Raw genomic sequence first — 18297 nt, 5'->3', positions numbered from 1 at the left:
TCCTCTTAGCACCACCTTGCTGGGAACATGTTTTTAAGAAAGGTTGTTCAAAAATGTAATCTTTAATTACCTGGACATAGGAATTAGTTCCCTTAGGTAAACTAAGATTTAACAGGATATTACAAAAGAAAGGAAATAGTGCCACCATGAGGATGAAATTGCACTTTACAACATTTTAAACATGACCTACATTAAAAGTTCTCCACTAAAATATATACTTATCCTTTAAATTTGTGCATTTGTACCATTAAAACCTAAATCTTCATTTAAAATAAAATACAGTGTATAAAACTACATCACTGTTCAAACAATTAAGATAATTTCCAATTAAGCCTAACTGCATACTGGACCGCTCAATGTCAAAGCAGAAATTTAATGTAAAGCTCATAATGGCTACCAGACAGTGATATATATACTTACAGTTATTTGACACCAAACACAATGAAGACCAGTAAGGCCTTGGTAATACTTAATACTGCGGTGACATCGATCACACTTCGTTGGAGAATTACCCTCCATCCATACATGCTGCATAGCCTACAGAGAGGAAAGCATTAAATGGACAATATATGGACATATATGGAAATATGCACTATTCCTATGTTTTCTTAACTGAAGATACCTTTCTTTGACTACCTTTGTTGTGTAGACCAGTGACACCCTTAGTATTTTGTATTCACATCAAATAAACAAAATAGCATGTTTAATTTGCCTAACAGCACAAAAGATAATATCAAAAATAACAATATTATTAGACTGAAACAGCTAAAGATAAAGAGACACATTACTGACCTGAAAATATCATTCCACTATCTACAATGTGTTTAGTTTATTAAAATCTTCAATATTATCTATTAATTAACATTATCGTGCTATAAAAGGAACGGTTAAAAATTATAATAATCTTGCGTTAAACAAAAATCTTTTGCTTATGTTGAACATAGTTTCTGTAAGAATCAACTTTAAAAGTCTTTAATTGAATCAATAAGACAAATTAGAGGTTTCCTGTGCACTGTAAGCTGTGCTATGTGATATACACCACTCCCTCTCCCCTCATTCACACAGCTGCTTGTAACTAAAGACAGAATGTTCTTATAACCTTCATGACAAATTTATGACAGCTTTGATATGATGCGTAAATACATATTAAAATATGGAGTCATTAGTGAGTTGCATATATTATAAAAATATTGTCAAGGCTATGCTGTGTTTAAGTAGGAACACTCTTTTTTAAACAGTTGCCATAACAGTATAGTATTGCAAAGTATTGTACAGTGGTACCTTGACATATGAATTTAAACCCGTCAGGGAGGCGAGTTCAAAATGCTAAATTTTGTATTTGTCCCATAGGAAATGCAGATAATTTGTTCCATCCACAAACAATATTACCAATTTCCAACACTATAATCATACTTTTGCATATAAAAATAATCAAAGCATTTAGAAAATACATGTAAATTAAGTAAAATATGAACTAAATAGACATTAAACCTCAATTAACCTTAATTCATGATTCCTCTTGGCACCAGTTGCTTGAAAAAAGAAACTGAAAGTGGCTCTACTCTACCACCATCAGCCTGATGAGAAATCGAGTGACTGAGTGAAGTGATACAGCATTAAAAAGCACAATGGCTATCTGGCGCCTACCTTATCATTCCGTCTCAGGGGCATCTTGGCGTGTTCGAAGCTTTATATACTGAGGAGCAACAACTGTATGTTGTGACGTTCAGATTGCTTCATTATTACAGAATATTTGGGGCCTCTTTCGAGAGAATCACCCTCTATAGTATATATGAGTACACTAGCAGACTTGTGCCGGATTGGAAAAGCATGTAAGCGTGCATAGAGTGTCTGGTTTACTCACATTGGTGTGTCTGCGGGACTTGGCATAGGTGCTGATGCAAGCAGCAATGTCTTTGGACACACAGCGCTCATGGACTGTGTACTTGCATACTGTCAAAAAAGAGGGTGATTGGGAAATTTACTCATAAAGCTTGGTGAGAAAGTTTGAGTGTCCACAAATAATTCAGATTATTCTCCTATGCAATTATATGTACAGGTGTCACGTAAATGAAATGAACAAGCAAAGCTCTTTTATAGTGAACAGTGGATGCAATAAAAGTCCATAAACTGATAGAAAAAAGATTTTAAACACCAAAATATTTCCTCACTTCTTTTTGTTATGCACATTGCTGTTGGAGACATTTACTGGTTTTAGGAAACATTTAATGATTATGACAGTCTTCCAGCATGCAAGATCAGGTACTTACGTGCACAGCAAAGGCCTTGTTTGCGCACTCCTAACAGCATAGTGTGACAGAAGTTGCAGTATGCTGGCTTGTTGAAGTGCTTCAGTCTCCATACATGCTGTCCATCTTCTTGTACATTCTGAGAACAGACGTTTGAAACACTGCATGTGATAGGAGAATGGAAGGAATCACTTGCAGCTACCACAAATACCCTAATGTTTCAAAGTTCACTACTTAGCCCTCGGTTTAACTAGGTTTACAAAATGAGTATCAAAAGGACACATATAAGCATACAGAGAATCTGGCGTACCGTCTCCATACCCAGCAGTACCAACAAGGGAATAGTAGTCATTCCCCCTCTGATCCACTCTTCTAGTGTGACTGTTCCATCATGGTCATAGTCAATTTCCTCCATCATCTCCTTCAATATCTACAGCAGAAGCATGCATAAGTGTACTGAAGCACGAATTACACGCTATAAAGTGTACCGTGTCATTCTACATCATTTAGAAATAATGATTCCTTACATTTGAACTTCATACGCTTGTTACCAAAAATCATTTTTATTGTTTTTTCATTAATGTTTCAATCTTTTGTCTATATGGACTGATTATGTTTTGCAGAAAATGCTTGGTCAAAACTTAAGTTACTATACTAATAATTGGATATGTGATTTTTTTTTTTGTAATTCCTTTTTTTCCCCGATTTATCTAATGATCGTTGATAGTACTCCTAAAAAAGCCACCTTTTGCTTATAAATAAAATCGGTCTGCACTGAGCACCAATGTTATAGGTAAGTGCAAAAGTTTGGGCACTCCTATGAGAATGATAATCAAATAATAGGGGTGACAATATTAATGAACATTGTATCACCAATACAAATATACTCTATTACTGCTATTACTGTAAGATGTACATCACCTTTAACCTCTTTTGTGTCCCTTTGATCTACAGTAGCAGTAACATTCTCATTAACACATTTTCCCCTATCTCAGCCTGATATCATACACAGCAAATCAAATATGGATTCCAGGAACTTCATGGCTAAAACTATTTTTTGTATATTTTAGATTTCTGTAGTGTATATTGAACTGAACAAACATTTAGGACATACCTTTTTAGTAAATGTGTTGATGAATTGTAAAATGGTACACTTTTCATTTCATTTAATAACAATTGAGGACAGACATTTTGCAGTAGACTATAAACACATAAACTTAAAATACATGGTTGAGCTTACCGGTTTCAGCTCTGTTGAGTCCCATTCCAGGTATTCTGCTACATGGACCATCTGATTGATGATACGGTCCAGTTCCTAAGTGAATATTTATGCTACAGTTAAATCAAATTTAATATTTAATGATAATAAATGCACTATGCAGACTGAAACCACTCCATCTCGGAATGATCCTGGATTTCTATGCAAGATTTCCTGGCAGCCTTCTTTAAATATCTAGTGAAACCAGACATATTATTCTCTGAGTTTCCCTCTCTAAGTTGCTGCTTTCAAACACTAAAAGAAGGAGGTAAGGATTAAACTCAGATGATGCTGTATACAGTAATCCATGAATAAAATAATGAAAATATACCCTAGTCGTTCTATAGAACCAAAATGACTGCAGAATAATAAATGACTTTTACCTAGAACCGAACAATTGTATGCGACTTACTGAGCTGTCCAGTAGGCCATTGCCATCTGTGTCATACAACCGGAACATGACTGCAGAGCGAGAAAAGCAAGAGAAAGGAGAGGTAAGAGAGCCTATCCTGTAAATGTTAGGGAATTCATTAACCCATAGGCCACATGTAGAAAAAATGGGCGCTCCGTCAGCCTGACAAATTTATAACATTATACACTAATTTCTCGGCTTTACTGCTTTATCTTGTACCGCTTTATCTTGCGGGGGGCCTGGAACCTTTCCCAGGGCACTAAGGACATGAAGCAGGGATCCAATTCATCACTGGGCACATGCATACACACACACACACACACACGCACACACACACGCACACACACACACACAATTTGGGAAACCCACCAAGCACAGAAGAGAACATACAAACTCCATGCCCACAGACTAGAGGCGGAAATCAAACCCACATCCTGAAGGTGCAAGACGACAGTGCTAACCACTATGCTACCATGCCGCCTAACCTTAAATAATGTATTAAAAAGTTAAGTCATACCTCTAAAGCTTTAAATCCTTAAATCTTAATGAAAATTGAAGCTTTGCTGTATTTGATTTTCTAAAAATCTTGTTCAAACTTGTGTTTGTCCATATTACTGTTGGGCCCTTAACCCTCACTCTGAGGTGACCCTGCACTCTGACCCCAGCTTCCTAATAAGAAAGTAAAGAATTACACTGTGCCAGGATGTAGGTACAGATTCTCTTAAATTACTATTATGTATTATCATTCTATCGCATGATAGGAATCATTATATCACTCTATCACGCTTCCTATCACTTACTATTACGTTTTTTAGAAACGTGACCATATCAGATAGTGTAAACTGTGGCAAGAAACTTGTGGAGTACAGCAAAATTTTGCTCTTATTGAGTTGTGGGAGGTACAATCTAACACCTTCCAGGGATTTTCCTCCCAATATGAATGAGTATAAGCAACTTTCATTGCTTCCTCCCACTACTTCCTCCTTCCTGTTTACTGGCAGAGGCCTAGCATACAAAGCCACCGATTTCATTATTAAGCTTCATTCAAGTTAAGCGACTTAAGAAGGAATGAAATTGAAAGGATAAAATTGGAAATAAAGGGCAGTTTATTAAGTTAATACTTTATTATTATTTTTATTCCTTTTTTTCTTAAAAGATTTCATTTTGTAAAGGCTCATTTCAATTAAATTATAATAAACATAATTTTAAAAATGGTGATAAATTTAAAAATGGTAAAATATTTGTCCTCTCAAAAACTTAAAGTATAGGTTACATCTTAAAAAGCATATGAATAGTTATATCCTTAATCATTATATTCAATTTATTTAATTGCATTCAGTTTATTTATTTATAATGTTTTCCTTTCATATTTGTACATTTTTGCCGATGGTTTCTATGATAAGCTGTGATAAAATATGGGTTTTAAAATCCACTCTGCTTGAATGGTTCTTCTTCACTTAATAATAACAACCTGAGGATTGAGCCCAGAAAGCTAATGAGTGTATTACTCAACACAAATCTCACACTTACACTCTAGTTTGTCTTCTGGAGTCCCTCGCTCCAGCAGAGAGAGGTAGCACACAATGTCTTTCAGGAAGACGATCTGTGGTGAGGATGGGGTGGAACTTTTCTGAGGGGATGGGCTGTTCCTCAGAGATACCCCCTTGTCTGTTCGACTTTGCTCTGTAGATATAACAGTGACCAGACAATGCAGTGACCAAGACAAGATTTTGTCTCGTAATATCACGTTATGTTTCCTTCTCTATTCTATTAGACCACATATAAGATCAAATCAATCAAACTAAATTAATGATATTTATTTTAATATTGAATACACTGTAGTAAAGTAATGTTAGTGCATGTCAATATCAACCAATTAATGGAATGAAATACACAAAACTCCCTTATGAGTTTGGAACCTCTAATGGCGAGTTTACGAGTATGTAAAAGTAATGCAAAATCAAATAAGAGAAAGATGGCATGGCAGAGGTAGCAAAATCATCCGTAAATTTTTTTTTTTTGATGGCACAACTTATTTAACTTGCAGTTGTTACTGTCAATGCTTAGTGTAAGCATCAACAATGCAATCTTATCATGCAGAGTAATTTCTTTAAAATTCAAACACATCTTAAATGCTATTTACAACAATTATTTTTTTCATTTAATTTAAACTTCCATTTTACACAAATCAAGACTTTGTTATTTCACAGTTGCTCAAAGAAAAGCTATCATAAAATTTATAGGATGAACAAAGTATGTAACATAATTGCATTCCTCATTAAAAGCAAGATTTATGACATTTAAGTGCACCACAGAGCAGGCCAGTTCTGTCTGTACAGAGATACCTAAATGTATTGATTTTCAATTCAGGGAAAAAAAATGCACCATTCTACTTGCAAAATGCATAATTCTACTTGCATTTACTACACACACACACACACACACACACACACTGTGAACTTGACAACACTAACCTGGAGAGAGTCGAGGGGAGTTGGCACTCCTAGAGGGTGTGAGAGCATTACAGCTGCTTCCTGCTGAGGGTTTGGGTGAGCGATGAGGTGTGTGACCCCCCGTGCCTGAGCGTTGTGAAGAGGAGCGTGAGGAGCATGGCGAGGTGGTCGCACCTGATCCTGGCATCACACTAGCTGGGTGCTCTGGAGTGTGTCTGGCCATAGCACTGAGAATACTTTTCCCATTCATCCCTTTAAAAGGAAAAAATTAAGAGAAACAACAGAAATAACTGGGATGTGACAAACGACAGCAAACAACAGAAAATCTTTTAAAACAGAGCTTCTGCAAGACTCCTGCAGGTAAGGAGAGTGGCTCAGAGGTCTTAGTGATGCATAGCTGAAGGGGAAGAATAACACCACAATGCACAGAAATAACAGCATCACTGGCTATAATATAGAAAATATGGAAGTACAATTACACCTTAAAATGAATATTTTAAAAAGATTAAATAACAAAACAAAATCATAAGCATAAAAAAATTAAAACCAGCACAGTCATGAGGGTATGTGGTATCTTCTGAGTGGAAAGCTGCTACAGATGATGGTTCACAGGTTGCACTGTACACACAGGTACCTGTTATAGGAGCGCAGGCCACTTCTGTCTGTATTGAGATACCTGCATCAATCGACTTGGGTTCTGCAGACAGAGTGAGTTACAGACAAAAGTAAAAGACAGAACAAAAGTAGGCAAAGATGGGGACACTATGAGTTAAGAAAAAAGTGGAAATAGGAAAATGTTCTTTGCCGTTCATAAGGCTGGAAAACAATTTAGCATAATTAGTGGCAGCAATATTGCTAACATTTATTTATATATACTTTTATGAAGTAATGGGATGAAAATTGATCTGTAACTCCTGAAGGATAACATTAATCAGCAACTGATGAACTGTAAACTGGAGATATTTTCTAGCACTAGATGGCACCCCTGACCATCTTTGTAGTGCGATATGTACAGTACATTATGGAGAAAGTCGTGACCGAGCAGAGGGCTGTGAGGCATTGACTCGATGCCCACCCCTTAAACAGAAGGTGGTCTTTTGAACTGAAATCTTTCAGCATGCAAAAGGGGCATGATCCATCCATCTGGACTGTTTATTCACTCAGTCAGTATAAACAGAGAGTCAGGCCCTGAGGAAGCAGCGCCAGGGAGCAAAACAGGTTTCCCTTCACCAATAGAACAGCCACTTGAAAATCTCCTAACAGTTTGGATCACGGTTTTCTGTCACCTAATACTTGTGATTGTTTTAAAAATATAGTTTAAATGAACCTGTGTGCATGTCCTTGTATATTCCTTGCAAACACAAGTTTCAAACATATATCATATGATATAATAGGTTTTAGTTTCTGCTTTATTTCAAAGATCATTATTATCTAATGGCTTTTTCCCCCAGATATTAAGATTCATAAACATTCTGTTTATGCATATTTGATAAAAATAACCGAGGAGGCTGGGGGTGATACAATAACCCAGTGGACATACAGACTAGCCCTCAGGTCTTTTCCAGAAAAGCTTTAAATCTCAGCATTCCTTAAGAGGTCTTTAGGTCATTTTCAATGTGACTTTAGTATGTGGACTTTAGCTCTAAAGATGTCTGGAGTGTTAACATTTTTAGGACTTTAATGGGTGCTAAAGACATCACCATGTAGGTCTTTAGTTCTGAAGATGTCCTGAAGTCCTACATGTGCCCACTAGGATTTCATGTGTAACATCCAAACTCTTTCAATCATGCAATCTTTTGATACCTTAAACAGTAAAAATTAAATGAAAAGTTAATTTTGCAGACACTACATCACAACCTTTTTAGACTGAATATGGAGGATATAACAGTAATTTAAGGGGTGTATTTACCGAGCAGCGCTGCTCCAGTGCGTGGGAGATCAGGGGAACTGCTTGTTCCGGTCTTACTCTTGAAAGAAGTGAAGAGATGTTGGCACAGTTCCTCTGGGATGTCATTCTCCAAGTAGGTGGCCATAAAGAGCTGGAAGCCCTCATAGTCGATAGGCTATATGCAACACACAAAGATATAGTGTGGGGATGTAGAACATTCTGGGAGACAGGAAACATACTTCTTGTAGACAAAAGTAATGCTTTATTTTAAATAATATATATCCTCATCTCATGACTGTGAGGTAAACATAGTCATATTTTCCTAACACGATGTGAAAAAAATGATTTTCCAGCAGTACTTCATTAACAATGCAACTAGATATTATTAATAAATATTAAACTAATATTAACTAAATAATCAAGAGAAGGAAATAAATCTAAATTTAAAATAGAAAAACTGCTGATGAACAAGAAAAGTTGCAGTTGCAAAACATATCAAAACATGAAAAAAAGTTCAACAACACTCAACATATTTAAAGATATTAAACTTATGGGAGACACACAAGAAGCTGGTTGTGATGTTTACAATTTAGGATACAGTATGACCTGTGTGTGACGCATTGACAGAAACAAGAGTGGAGCACTATGTTATATATTATGCTTAGGCATGTAAACACATTGAAGCACAGAGCATGCAAACCCAGAGGGTTGTGGCTTACTTGGTTGAGAACATCTTGCTTCTGTTTAGCAGTCACAGGGATGAGGATAAAAGGAGAAAGGGAATTAAGTTCTAATGCTCTATGGTGAGTTTGGCTTCTGTGAACTGATGTCTACCTAGCATTTCTTGTGTTCTATTATGTTGTGCTACCACATAATAGAAGAAAAAAATTAATAAAAATATATACTTAGGATAAAACGTTGATAACTTAGTTATTATGAGGGTCTGAAATGACTGGGCCTATTCAGAACCATCTGATATTTGAGACCCTCTTGACCCATCCTGTTGTTCAAACTACAACCTTTTGGTGAAAGCCACAAAGCCAGTCAGATAAAGACAAATATAAAAAGGCCAGAAGGAAGAGAGCAGAGCAGTGGGGCAGGAGCATATGAATTCACAAGAGTGGATCACCCTTAAAAAAGATTCAACACTAGTAGGTTGCTGTAAAATCCACAGACCATGCCGTGGAAATGAATCTAAATGCTGTAAATGGATGTAAATCTGTTGCTTTATGTACTGAGTGAAATAAGTCAGGCTATAAAGGGGAACATCCTGGGCACTGCACGTATTCACCATAAAGACCATTGAGTGTTTTATATACAGTATATAGTCAGTGTCATTGTACACACATACACAATACACAATACTTTGTGTTTTAGCTATTGTGGAAAGGACAGGTTATCATGTGACAGTTTCGTACCCTTTAGCATAATTAAATTACCAATAGCCATACAGTAGAAACAAGTCGTGTTGTATTGAGCCAGATCTGTCTTCCAGCATCACTTACTTTATATTTTAGAGTAGACAATGCCAAAATGATTGAAACAACAAAAAGAGCTTTAAATTAGAGTGAAATATACTGTAATATATAGTAGAAGTAGAAGTATATAATAGGTACCTGTAGATAATAAACATATGTGACATGAACTGGACAGAAGTTTTATCACATACCTTTGTAACAATTAAAAAGTAATAAAAACATTGAACCAACAAAGAGAATCTTAACCAGAACATGTCCAATAAAAAGGTAGAAGAAAAAAGTGTTCTGAGTAAAAAAGAAAAAATGAGTTAATATTTTTCTGATGTTCAGCCAAACACGTTATATGGCTAATAGTAGCGCTGCTTTTTTCCTAATAATGAACCAATTTTTTAAAAACTCTTTTTACCTGAGGCCAAACAATTAAATTTCCACCTGTTTTGGGAATGCCCATGTTCCCCATTCAATTTGTGATGTCACACTCCACAGAAGTGGTTAATGGTTTATATGAAAGTAGACACTTGGGGCTTTAGACTTCTGCAGTTTCCCCTAAGTATTTCTTTTTAACTAGCCTACTAGGTTTACAAGTTATCATTTTATTGTGGCCTTCCCATTTCCTATCACTCTGCTAACACAGTCATAATACTCAACATATATAAACCCAACTGTATCGTAAATAATCTCACAATAGACCTGTGATGATAAAATGGTTTGTTAACACTGAATGAAAATGTCCAATCTTCTATTCCCTCAAAGGAAGAAAATGTCAATGCATTGCACGGAAAAAAACACTAAGAATTTGATTTTGATAATAAACTGGCATGTACTGCCTTTTGGCATCGAAACATATTAGTGTAAAATAACTCATCTCATCATATTCATTCTCCACACTGCTTATCCTGTACAGGGTCGTGGATAGGCAGGCCTGAAGCATATGCCAGGGTGTACCCTGTCTCAAGGCACTAGACAAAGTACACCCTGGACGGGGTGCCAATCCATTGCAGGGCACACAAAAAAAATGCACTTTAGTGTATTACAAATATACTGAAATCCTCGATAGTACATTGCAAATATACTAATAAAAAGTTGTACCATCAGTTAATATATAAAAAGTATACTAACATCATGCTTTTACCAAATTTTGGAATTAAACTTTAAATATACTTCAAAATAATTGTATTATAGTACACTTTCCAAAAATATATTATTGGAAAATGTACTTAAAGTGAAAGGTTAATCGAATTTCCAAAGTACCCTTATTTAAACTATTTTTTAAATTGTATTTGTGGAATATTTTTAAAAAATATGCTTGAAATAATCATTTTACAAATGTACAGAAAGTATACATTAGAATATAATTTTTAATATAGAGTAGTCTCAGTATATTATTAGTTAAATTTAAATGTACTTATTCATACTGTATGTACTTATATTTAGTGCAGTACTCTCTCGTGCGTGCGCTTTTAGACTCGTTTTTGCACGCTAAAATCTCTCTCACGTGTGCGCTCTCGAACTCGTTTTTTATCTGTTGGACTCAAGAATAAAATCTGTCTCATAATTACTGATGTAATGTTTTTCAAAAACATGTTATAGTGTAGAAAATACATTTAGCATTTGTAAATTATCCTAAACCTTTAGTGTACTGGTAACACATTTGCACTACTGTAGTATGCTGTCGAAGGTTGTGTGTACTGTATGATACAATAAAGTATATTTGTATTAACCACAAAGGTTTTTTTTTTATTTTAGTATTTGTAATTGACCAGAAGTATAACAGCATGCTACTGCTGCAATAAGAATATACTCATAGTATATTAATCATGTATTTGTAACACAATAAAAATAGCTGTAATGTACTTATAATACATTAAATATAAACTTAAATTGTATTAATTACTGTCAGGAATGTACGTTAGTACACACACAGCCATATACTTTAAGTGTACTTAGTATACTTAAAGTTGTTCCACTTTAGGGAACAAAAGTATACTTAATACAATTAAAAGTGTGTTTTTGTACAATTTAATTACAACTTTAATACACTTAGTACAAAATTAGTTGTTCCAAAATAACAAACTTCAAGTATACCAGTCATTAGTCTGATGCAAGCATACTTAAATATGCTTGGATTTATTATACTTAGCATACTTTTTTTTTCACTTGAGAAGCACACACCGCATACCACTGGCAATTTGGAAACGCCAAATAGCCTAATCTGCATGTTTTATAACTGTGAGAAAACCAGAGTACCAGTAGGAAACACATCAAGCATGGGGAGAAAATACAAATTGCACACACACAGATTTAAAGACAGGCATCTTTTAAGAAGACAAGAGTACTTTTACTTTAGAGGATTCAATAACAGCCTTTAGCTTTTCTAGCTAGCTGTAGATGTGTTGGAAAGCCCTGCACTCTGCACTAAAGACAGCATGTTGTCAGTGTTAAACCTAAAGCTCGCTGGCGCTGCCTGCAGACCTGCTGACTGCACTACTGTTATTCTCTATTGATCCAGCGAAGTTCTGGGTCACAACCAGCGGCGCCAAACCCAGACAGGTGTAATATTTGTGTCAAGGTGGATGAAAGAAAAGAAATATAATAGACACACCATCAAGCAAAAGATTGGTGTATCTGCCTTCTGTAATTCAATTTGATGTATGTTCTGTGGGGTGTCAGGCCCAGGCCATAATCAGTAGCTAATGACAAAGCATTACGGGATCTGAATCAAGCTGTCGGGCCTTCCAGCTAATAGCCTGAGGCCACAGTGTGTTTTTACATGGTATTAAATCACGTGACATCACCAATGATATAGGGGTCATACTGTACCTGCTCTGGGTTGTATTTGGAGAGTACACCATTTCCATGAAACTCCTCCAAAACATCTTTCAGCTTCTTTGATGAATCTGTGTATGATTAAAAAAAGAAATATGTGTTTTAATATCATGACAAAAGTGATTGTAATCTTAAAGGCATTTTAATTACAACAATTACTACATAAAGTTAATTTCAATAAAACAAATACAATACTGTTCAAATATCATACAACATTTCAGACAAGAGGGAAATGCCTATTAACCTAACCTTTTTTCAGACTGTGGGAAGAAACAGGAGTACACAAACCCCATGCAAATTCTAGGCATACAGACCTAAGGCGGGAATCAAACTCTCAACCCTGAAGGTGCAAGGCCACAGTGCTGACCACTATTCCAACGCAGCACCTCACTTATTTTCAAATAAATCAAATCTTACAAATTATTTTTTGTTGTATCTAAACTGTTTATGATTTGTGTTTTATATTCATAAAAGAAGCAGCATATTAACTTTAATAACAATGACTCATTCAACCAGATCAAATCAACCAGTTAAACAAAAGTCTGCAGGAAAAAAAAGACTTTTTCCTTACAATAGTTTAAAACTACCACCTAATTTCATAATGCATTACGGTACATGTTGATACTAAACTTTCCTTCTCACCCAATGGTACACTCATGAGTACACCTTTTGTACTGAAAGGCAAAGCTGGTCACACCGGCTTACAGATTTTGTAATGCTTTTTTTAACCACACTTTTTTCAGATTGTTCTTATTTATACATTTGAGACTATTTATATTAGTACTTTCAGAAGTAAACTGTAAACTGTAATGTGTTTAGGACTATGTACAGTATTGATAAAAGTTTACTCATCCAACTCTGCTTAGATACAGTACATGATGGAAATGTTATATTCAAGAGATTTAAAATTCAGGTGTTCATCTGATTCAATGTCATTTTTGTTAATTTAAGTAAACTATTTATCTTCACTGTGAGCTCTAAAGGGTTAAACAAGTCTGTAGCCTAGGTACTGGGTCAGGCAGATTTGGTGTCCAAAAAATCATTTTACTCACAGTTGTTCAGCAGACAAGTACTGTACTGTAGCAGCACACTGGAAGTTTTACTTGCCCAGTGGGCTAGCTAATGAATTTACAACTTGTGGACCCCTGTTTACTGTCTACCTTGGATAAATCTTTATAACAAAAACAACAACAATAATAATAATAATAATAATAATAATAATAATAATAATAATAAAGTATAGCATTATGTAGTGTTTTATATTACAATACTAAATTTATAATGTGATTTAAACATTATAATTAATGCATCTATTAAAGTTTACTACTGATCTAGTGTCTATTTAGTCATAATGAAGGATCACTACTCACAAAATATCAAACTAAACCTAATCTCTTCATGACCAAAGCAAAAAAAATAATAATAATAATTTTTCACAGATTCAGCTGGTGACAAAGCAAACTCATGGTTGGGAAAAAATGACCTCACAATGGCATTAACTGAGTCTGAGATTTATAAACTGTTTTGATCACAGTTCCATGTAAATGAACATTTGTACAAACACGTTTGTAAGTATCTCCAGTACTGATTCATATACACTACCATTCAAAAGTTTTAGAACACTTTCTAACTCCATGATCGTTCCTGATTTTTATTTCTTTCTACATTGTAAAGGAATGCTGAAGGCGTCCAAAAAAATGCATTAATCTCCTTTGAACAGTTAATATTGAGATGTTTCTGCTACTGTAAAGACTTCATAACGCCTCTAATCTGAGGTGCTGTTAATTGGTCATTTTTCAGGCTGATAACTCTAAATGAACTTCTCGTCTGTGGCAGAGGTAGGTTTTGGTCTCGCCCTCCTGGGATGGCCTTCATGAGATTCAGTTTCATTATGGTGCTTGACGGATTTTGCAAATGCACTTGACAATACTGTTCTTGCAAGAACTATTACAGAAAGGCTGACCTCTGTGTCTGAAAATAACAACTAACTCTTGTTTTTGTTGTTGTTACGTAATTACCTAATCCGTATGTGTTATTTTATAGTTTTGAAATCCCCAGTATTGTTGTAGAATGTAAAAAATAAATCACTAAAAAAAAAAAAAAGAAATTTGCAAGTGTTCTAAAACTTTTGAACGGTAGTGTACATCCAACAGACTGATTTTTGAGTTGTCATAAGGCAGAGACCCAGAGAACCATTATCCTACTTACTCAAGACAAATCCACACACTGACACTAAGACAGCATTTAAAAGCATCTCTTTAGGTTGTGCTATAAAATCATTGTTGTTGAAGTCTGGCTGCTAATATATTGTTCTGATTAATAGTCAATGCCACCTCTCTCTCTCTCTCACACACACACACACACACACACACACACACACACCTTTCAAAGACATATCTTTCTTTCACAACCATGCATGGAGAAATAATCGGAAAGGAACTACAGATTTATTTGCTTTTTGATTTGCTGTGCCGTTAATGCTGTAGCCAGCAGCAGGGTAACAGCAGGATGTCTATTTACTTAGGAGCATAATGCAAATTTCCATCTGACTTGGCAAAAGGTGCACTAACCTGTTCACTAACACTCATACAACTGACATAAATACAAAATGCATTGTCCTTAATGACCGAGAGAATTTTCTTCCTTGCTCATAATTGTAGCAAGTATGAAAGTCTGCTTGCAGCAGAAGATAATTATACATCAGTACAGCAGTACTGCGATGATTGATACTCATTCATTCAAAAGGCAATTTAGGGGTCAATACTTTCTCACAGGGCACATACTGTTGTGGTGTGAAATCTAATCTACATATGGCTGCAGATTTTTGTTTAAACCAAGTAAGATCCAGCTGATTTCATCAGTTCATCTTGGTTTTCAATCAGTTATCAGATGGATACTGTTTAACTACCTGGAATGATCAAATTCTCATACGCAAGAGCATTTTTCTTTTACTTAGGATAAAGTACAAATGACCCTAATTTTTTAATGTTGGAATTCCTAATTAGCTTAACTTTAGAGATATAACACTCATGAAAATGCTAATACATATCTAAATAAAATATACATTTTTGATTTGGATATTAAATGCCATGCTCAGGTGGTTTACTGAATGAAAAAAAAAATCCCCCTGTGTTTGTACCCGTAAGTGTGAGAGACAAAAACACAAGGGCCACAGATGACGTATATTCTTCCAAAACACATGGACACAAACTCTTGTGCTGGCAAGGGTACTATAACAAACCATTTATAATGGATGACTACATAAATTGATGTGATAATTATTAACAATGTTCTAAAGTTCATAAACACAGTACAGAAAAAAAAGAAAAAAAAAGAAAACAGAACTACCAAACATTCTGCTTTTATAGAGGCAGTCACTGTTCTTGCTACTTACTGTATATAATCTTGTGCAATTTATTAGAAACACATGGCTTCTAATGACTTGCTTAATGACTGTGGAAGCAGGAAGGGTGTACTTATTTTTCCCCAAGTGGTTTCTGAATAATGGTTTTGATTTAAAAAAATATATTCTATATTAAAACTGTTGTGTTTTTTGTTGTCACCTGAGGTTGCATTTGTTTATAGAACTTGATGAGGACAACACAATTCCTATTTAGGAATTTAGGTATATAAATAGACACTGTATTACTCCTTATAGTATCACTTTCTGTTAGTCATATTAGTACATCATTTATGTTGGGCAATTTGAATAATATTTTGTAGGTGTGAAAAATGTACCGTATAACCCAAACGTGTGTCACACACACACACACGCACACACACGCACACACACACTAATAATAACACCAGTTCCTCTGGTGATCCCTTTCCTGATGTTTCATGGCATAGGCAATACTAGCAGCATCAATACTTGCTGTCGATATAGCCTACATTCCCAAGAGGTTCCCCAAAGCCTGGTGTCATAAACTTTTATACAGAACATCACCAGATTACATGTTGAACACATTGAATTTAATTCCTTACAGACTACAAATTAATAAAGACAATTCAGATGTATAAAAAATTCATTAGATATTAGAAAATTTAAATGAATAAAAAAAACTAAATCACAGCAGGAGTAATGTTATGGCATGTCATATTCAATATAATATACTTCAATGCACTTTTTGTAAGTCGATCTTGATAAGACCGTCTGCCAAATGCATAAATGTAAATCTAAATGTGAGGACACCTTTATGTTCCAATGTTTTATTACGTTTTATTCTACAAGGTCATGATTGTTCAAATGTTGTGTTAGTTAAACAAAGCAAGCTGGAGTAAAATAATGGAAGGAAGGCCAGCATGGAAAACATAATGCTCTGAGTCTAGGATTCAGATCAACAAAAGCACACTTTTACTCTGTGAAATACTTTTGCTTGGTACTCACATTCACTGTATTGCTGAAGTTGGGAGAACTCGGCTGGGCTCAGGCACACCCATCCCATGTCGCCCATCTCGCCGTTCACGGTGTGGGTGACGCGGAGGGGTGTTTGAAGATGCCTCTGATTAGCCCTGGTTAAAAAGGGAAACGGTGGTGTGCATGACTGGCATCATTTCAGCTCCCTCAGGGACCAGATGGCAAAAAGGTGACGTTGGAGTGTTGAAGCGAAGGAACGGCAAGATGAGAGGGCACGAATAGCGAGTCAAGGTGAAATAGACGAGGTGCGACAGGAAGGGGTAGGGATCAGCACTGCGGGGAAGTTAACACAGAAGAGAACTTACTGTCCATGAACCACAGCAACCTACAGAGACAAACAGACAATTAAATACTATTATACATCAATCATAGGGGCTTAGAGTAAATGTAGATACAGTAACAATTACCATCATCTGTGACTCAGTAATAATAAATAATAATAAATAATAAAAAAAAAAAAAAAAAAAAAAAAAAACACAACTCTTCTCAGTTGTGTTGGACTAATGGTACTTAGTTATTAACCTAGTTAACCCAGTGTAAGTATGTATCCAATGTTGTAAACATTAAAGCACTTTTTGTAAGTCGCTCTGGATAAGAGCGTCTGCCAAATGCCTAAATGTAAATGTAAATGTAATATACATTAATATGTGAACTGTTTAATATTTAGATATATTTAAGCAGTAACTAAAAGTAAGCAAATTGATTATGTTTGTATTAAGTTATTCAAATGGGCCAATGGAGAAAAACTTAAAGACTAAAATAGTGTCACGTATTCCTATGTTGTAATGTGTTAGTCTACCATAATGCTGGGTCAGATTAAAAATACTCTTATCTGTCCTAACATATTGTAAATTGCATTTATGTTTTTTTGCATTTTGTGCTGCATTTGCTTTTCTATGGGATCAGACCAGACAGTCTGGCCTTTGGTCCCTGCGGGCATGGGTGAGCCTTGGGTGCCCTGTCGCCACTTTCTTGGTGTATAGTTGGTAATTAATGAGGTTTAGTTCACCTGTCATCAGTCATTATGTTCTGGCTAATTGTACGCAGTGCTTCCTCCCATCCATCCAACATTTTAGAGTAATACAGTAACTTTAGGCTACGTACGGCCAAATCTGTGTTAGACTTGTTTGACAAACATGATAAAACATTGGGACGGTTTGACTGACCCAGTCACTGGTCACCAGATCTAAATATATCAAATTTAAATTTAACAAATTTAACTGGATGTTTTTTAATACACTGTCATACTGCCCAATCCTACAAGTATTTTATCATGTTATTTTGAAGAAGTTACACACATTTGACACTATGCACAT

At 35.3% G+C, this 18297-nt stretch overlaps 1 protein-coding gene across 5 annotated transcripts in view; it reads right to left on the bottom strand.

Annotated features, from left to right (window-relative positions):
- The window catches only part of LOC128523904 (diacylglycerol kinase beta), a 94409-nt gene that overhangs the window by 45416 nt on the left and 30696 nt on the right, over positions 1–18297 (bottom strand). For 2 of the 5 annotated variants that reach the window (XM_053496093.1, XM_053496092.1), the window contains 13 exons: positions 16952–17306; positions 12559–12635; positions 8980–9000; positions 8282–8435; positions 7007–7069; positions 6394–6624; positions 5450–5602; positions 3920–3969; positions 3490–3564; positions 2560–2679; positions 2271–2388; positions 1865–1953; positions 421–537 (listed from right to left, as the gene is read on the bottom strand). In XM_053496093.1, the coding sequence (XP_053352068.1) occupies positions 421–537; positions 1865–1953; positions 2271–2388; positions 2560–2679; positions 3490–3564; positions 3920–3969; positions 5450–5602; positions 6394–6624; positions 7007–7069; positions 8282–8435; positions 8980–9000; positions 12559–12635; positions 16952–17018 (1335 nt within the window). In that variant the 5' untranslated portion in view covers positions 17019–17306. The remainder of the gene's footprint in view (positions 1–420; positions 538–1864; positions 1954–2270; positions 2389–2559; positions 2680–3489; positions 3565–3919; positions 3970–5449; positions 5603–6393; positions 6625–7006; positions 7070–8281; positions 8436–8979; positions 9001–12558; positions 12636–16951; positions 17307–18297) is intronic. The other 3 variants (XM_053496094.1, XM_053496096.1, XM_053496095.1) reach the window with 3 other exon arrangements.

This window comes from Clarias gariepinus, chromosome 5 (assembly GCF_024256425.1).
Source record: "Clarias gariepinus isolate MV-2021 ecotype Netherlands chromosome 5, CGAR_prim_01v2, whole genome shotgun sequence".
NCBI lineage: Eukaryota > Metazoa > Chordata > Actinopteri > Siluriformes > Clariidae > Clarias > Clarias gariepinus.
Note: the sequence above shows the minus strand (reverse complement) of the source record. Positions and strands in the feature narration are given on the sequence as shown.